The sequence below is a fragment of the Gymnodraco acuticeps genome, unplaced genomic scaffold (assembly GCF_902827175.1).
Source record: "Gymnodraco acuticeps unplaced genomic scaffold, fGymAcu1.1, whole genome shotgun sequence".
NCBI classification, from domain to species: domain Eukaryota; kingdom Metazoa; phylum Chordata; class Actinopteri; order Perciformes; family Bathydraconidae; genus Gymnodraco; species Gymnodraco acuticeps.
This window is the reverse complement of record NW_022992250.1, coordinates 2,223,801-2,228,612: the sequence shown is the minus strand read 5'-3', so window position 1 is coordinate 2,228,612 and position 4,812 is coordinate 2,223,801. Positions and strand designations below refer to the sequence as shown.

The 4,812-nt window shown below is 41.3% G+C and overlaps 1 protein-coding gene across 1 annotated transcript; it reads right to left on the bottom strand.

Annotated features, from left to right (window-relative positions):
* Positions 1-268: 268 nt before the first annotated feature.
* Positions 269-1,914, bottom strand: LOC117540154. The gene is made up of 2 exons (XM_034206684.1): positions 1,771-1,914; positions 269-801 (listed from the first exon to the last, which is right to left on the bottom strand). The coding sequence occupies exons 1-2, from the start codon at positions 1,912-1,914 to the stop codon at positions 337-339; spliced, it is 609 nt and encodes a 202-aa protein (XP_034062575.1). The 3' UTR covers positions 269-336.
* Positions 1,915-4,812: the final 2,898 nt, after the last annotated feature.

Sequence of the window (4,812 nt, the reverse complement as noted above, 5' to 3'; positions counted from 1 at the left end):
GTGTGTGTCCCCTCAAGTAAAGTAATGCATCAAAAACAGTAGTTACCCATTACCTAATGCCTACTTAACCATTCGTTAAGCATTGTGTGTCCCCTCAAGTAAAGTAATGCATCAAAAACAGTAGTTACCCATTACCTAATGTCTACTTAACCATTCGTTAAGCAGTGTGTGTCCCCTCAAGTAAAGTAATGCATCAAAAACAGTAGTTACCCATTACCTAATGCCTACTTAACCATTCGTTAAGCAGTAAACAAATAAACAAACCCTGTGCACTCAAGTTTACATTTTTATTTAAACAACAATCCAAAGGACACTAATAATGAAAACAAGGTTGCATCAGAACTTGCAAAAGTGGCGTATGTCATGCAGCAATCTGCCTAAGGGACCATCTTTGTGTTCATTTGCCAGCCAATGTGTCCACTCGATCAAAGCAAGATGACTCTTCAGAGTCTTCACTGTGCGGTTTCCTCGCAGTCTCCAGACCTGTGACTTGTACGTTGACCAAGCCCGCTCAATGTTTTGGGTGTGGGCTCCTGTGTCTGGGTTCACAAATGACCGGCTGTGGTTCACAGAGAAATGGACAAAGCCACTTTCTGCGATTGCAGTGGTGTATGCCCTCCACATGTCCGTTATCACCGTGGTCCCTTGGCGAACGTATTTTGTGACCAGAGGAATTAAGTGGCGCCGTGATCTTTGTTTCACCAGCCTCAGGATAGGTCTTCTCCTTTTTCCTCTGATGCCCAGCATTCCAAAGACCCATTTTCTCCTCCTCCACGTAGGACCGAATCTTCCCCTACCATACTGTAATAAAGCAGTGAAAAAGGACAACACAGTTATATAAAAATAAACATCAGGAATTTCAATTGATAAACAAAGTGAAATGTGTTTATTTGCTTTCTTTTACAATTTAAAAATATTCACTTCCTTTCTCAAAAAAGAAGAGAAACAAATTAAAATGTAGTGGTACAAACAGAAAAGGCTGTTTAATTTTATTAAGTTAAAGTTTGCTTATTTTGCTGCAAGAAACATGAAAATGTAAGATAGATATTGTAATTAGATGATATATAAATAAGATTATGCACTTTTAAAATGTTAGTAATAAAAAGTAAGAATAAGGATTTATTTCCTTAAAGGTGGGGTAGGTCATTTTGGAGAAACCAGCTCGAGATCGCTAGAATTTGAAAATACACAACCGGAGAAAATCTGCCCCTTCCTCACAGAGCCCCTCCTCCAACACACACGAACGCGCACATGACCAATGAGGGCACGAGATAAGTTTGTGCCCCGATGGAAGGCTGACAGGCAGGTAGGCCATCCAATCCGTTTAGCCGGATTGGATGTACTTTTTACAGTATTACGGCTTCTACAGAGGACATTTTTTTTAAATTTATTGTCAAAGCACTTAAGATATTCATTGCTATCGGGATGTTAAGAGCATTCCATGGAATATAACAAAAAGTGTATCTCGAGCCGGTTTCTGAAACTTACCTACCCCATCTTTAATGATCTGATTGGATGAGATAATTCTTAGCTTCTAAATTCTTTTTTTCTGTTATTTGACTGTGTATACACTGTGGAGCTGGCTCTCTCTAATGTATACTTTGTCTCGCCAGTCACAAGGGTGTGAATGACACAATTATACAATTACATTACTTTGCTCATTCATTTGTTAATCTCTGACCTTAAAATATATGTTGTTATTTCACCTTGAAAAACAAAGGTTTTAGTTTTAGTGAGGCCAAAGGCTAAGGCTCTGTAGTTTATACACACCTTCCTTTTGTGGTAGAAGTTGCTTTCGTCCAGCATGACAAATTCGTTTGGTCCTCCAAGTCTCTGCTTTCCCCTCCTTTCTCTCCTCTTGATTGCACTCTTGCAGACCTTCCTCAACTTCAGGCTAATTGTTGTTATGTTCATCGTTGTTTGAATAAAAATGTAAAACTTCAGTGGCTGTAGATCCGTCATTGTCATCAACAGTGTTTGTTTGTTTGTTAAACTGCTTAACTAATGGTGAGGTAATCATTAGGTAATGGGTAACTACTGTTTTTGATGCATTACTTTACTTGAGGGGACACACAATGCTTAACGAATGGTTAAGTAGGCATTAAGTAATGGGTAACTACTGTTTTTGATGCATTACTTTACTTGAGGGGACACACAATGCTTAACGAATGGTTAAGTAGGCATTAGGTAATGGGTAACTACTGTTTTTCATGCATTACTTTACTTGAGGGGACACACACTGCTTAACGAATGGTAAGGTAAGCATTACTTAATGGGTAACTACTGTTTTAGTAACGGTAAGGTAATCATTAGGTAATGGGTAACTACTGTTTTTGTTTGCGTTCCTTGAGTTTACCATACCCAAACGGCCTAAGTAATGGTAAGGTAAATCGGATCCACCTCCACCAGTTGATCCAGGGTGGGACCCAAGCCAGCCGAAGATGGCAGGTTTAAATGTGCCCTGCTGCAGCGGACCATTGCTTCAATCAAAGTCTCCCAGGAACTCCTCATAAAGTAACCATTAACGAATGATTCATTAATACAGTACCCCAGTCTGTTTACCAGTAACTAACTAACCATCCATCGCAGTCACTGAGGAACTACTCATTAAGTAACCATTAACGAATGATTCGTTAATACAGTACCCCCCAGTCTGTTTACCAGTAACTAACCATAAGTTCACTGAGGAACTACTCATTAACTAACCATTAACGAATGATTCGTTAATACAGTACCCCCAGTCTGTTTACCAGTAACTAACCATCAGTTCCTCAATCGCAGTCACTGAGGAACTACTCATTAACTAACCATTAACTATCTAGTAGTTCCTCAGTAACTAAGCAGTAACTAAGCACATTTTGTGTACCTTATTGTAAAGTGTTACCGTCTCGTCTGACAGGGGTGCAGTTATGCCGGAGAGCACAAGAACGTCGCTCCCTAACTTTCAAAAATTGCAGTACCTATAAGTATGGAGTCCGATTTGGGTCAATATTCTAGCGCGTAAAACAAGCTACTCACTAGCGGAAAATGTGCTTTTACACGCGCATAAAATGACCCTCGCGCGCAGATTAAACCCCCGCGAGCGGCTCTGCGCTCGCTCGCGAGAGAGACAGCCCTCTTGCTCGCTCGCGGGAGTATCTGCCTCGCGGAGTCTGTCTACGTGCGCGTGAAAAGTTTCTGGCACTTTGGGGCGGAGCCACTGGACTTTGATTGACAGCTGCCAGGAAACCCGGAGTTGCCAGGTTTGATAAATGACTGAACTACCAAGAGCCGAGGAGTGACGGCAGCAAAATCAGTTGGACGAGATTTCCTCGGCTCTTGGTAGTTCAGGCATTTATCAAACCTGGCAACTCCGGGTTTCCTGGCAGCTGTCAATCAAAGTCCAGTGGCTCCGCCCCAAAGTGCCAGAAACTTTTCACGCGCGCGTAGACAGACTCCGCGAGGCTGATACTCCCGCGAGCGAGCAAGAGGGCTGTCTCTCTCGCGAGCGAGCGCAGAGCCGCTCGCGGCGGTTTAATCTGCGCGCAAGGGTAATTTTATGTGCGTGTAGAAGCACATTTTCCGCTCGTGAGTAGCTTGTTTTACGCGCTAGAATATTGACTCAAATCTGACTCCATAATAAGGAGCTGTAGTGCACATGCCGCAGTTTTTGCGTGGCTGTGTCTTTAGTTGTAAGCCCAGTGGCGATCTGTTCATCTGGTTAGCTAGCTATGCTAAAGAATATAAGAAGCTTTTTCTACAACCAGTGAGGGAAAGGCACATATTTATATGATCATTATAGTTATAAAAAAATAAAATAATATATAGGAATAATAATGATATAATAATATAGAGTTATAGTGTAATAAAAAAGAATAAAGGAAAAACTGGTATAAATGACACTAAAAAAAAGTTGTTATTAATAAACAAGAATACAGTTTGAAAGGGGAGTGATTTGTAAAATATCCATAAAGAAAAAACTGCATTCTTCCCACAGATACAAGGTGTGTAGTCTGCATGAGGCAAAGACAGCAAGTTCATTCATTTTCAGCTTAGTCCTCCTGCATAAAATGTGTTTTAAATAAAAAACTGTATACTGGGCTTTAATGCACTGCTCTGGTCTGACCTCTGGTGTAAAACTGTTGCCACTGCATCAGTGTGCTGCTGGGTTTTGGCATAAATCTGTCACTCACCCTTCACAGCCACACTGAGGGCTGTAAAGCCTGGACTGTGGGCCCTTCTCACTTCTCTTATTTTTATTTCCTCGCTCCTCGGTCTCGGTCTCACCGGAAGTTGATTTGTCTGCGCCATCTTGAGTAGCGTCCCAATGGCCTTATTTTTGCCGGAGGACCGAGGATCGAGGAGCGATAATGGAGGAGCTATAACCGAGGAACCACCAGACCATCCTCCGATGAAATCCTCAGACACTCGCCCAGCCCCTTACTGTGTATCGCTCACTGATTGGACGAGGCAGTGCATGCACTGATCTGATGCTTCTTGACATGAGAGCAGTTTCCCAGCGGAGTGAAGAAAACACGTGAACCTCACGGGAGTCACTCCTCAGTTTATACCGTGTTTTGTTTCAATTCATGTATCATTTAGTTACAAATATGTGATATATCTGAACAACAAAGTGGGCAAAAATCATTTTATTCATTTTTTGGAAACATTTTCATGATCGCTTTTTTCGTTTTACATTTTCATTTATTGTCATTACCATTCAGTCAGTCATTAAGTGCTATTAAAATGTTAATTTGCTACATATCCAAACAAACAAACAAAGTGTGCAATCCAATGAATGTTAATCTAACTGGGTTTTGATAGATAACATAT

Coding starts and splice junctions, on each gene's coding strand:
- LOC117540154 (XM_034206684.1), bottom strand. CDS start 1,914: ATGAACATAACAACAATTAGCCTGAAGTTGAGGAAGGTCTGCAAGAGT. Junction 802..1,770: donor ACTTCTACCACAAAAGGAAG/GTGTGTATAAAC, acceptor GCTTTATTACAG/TATGGTAGGGGAAGATTCGG.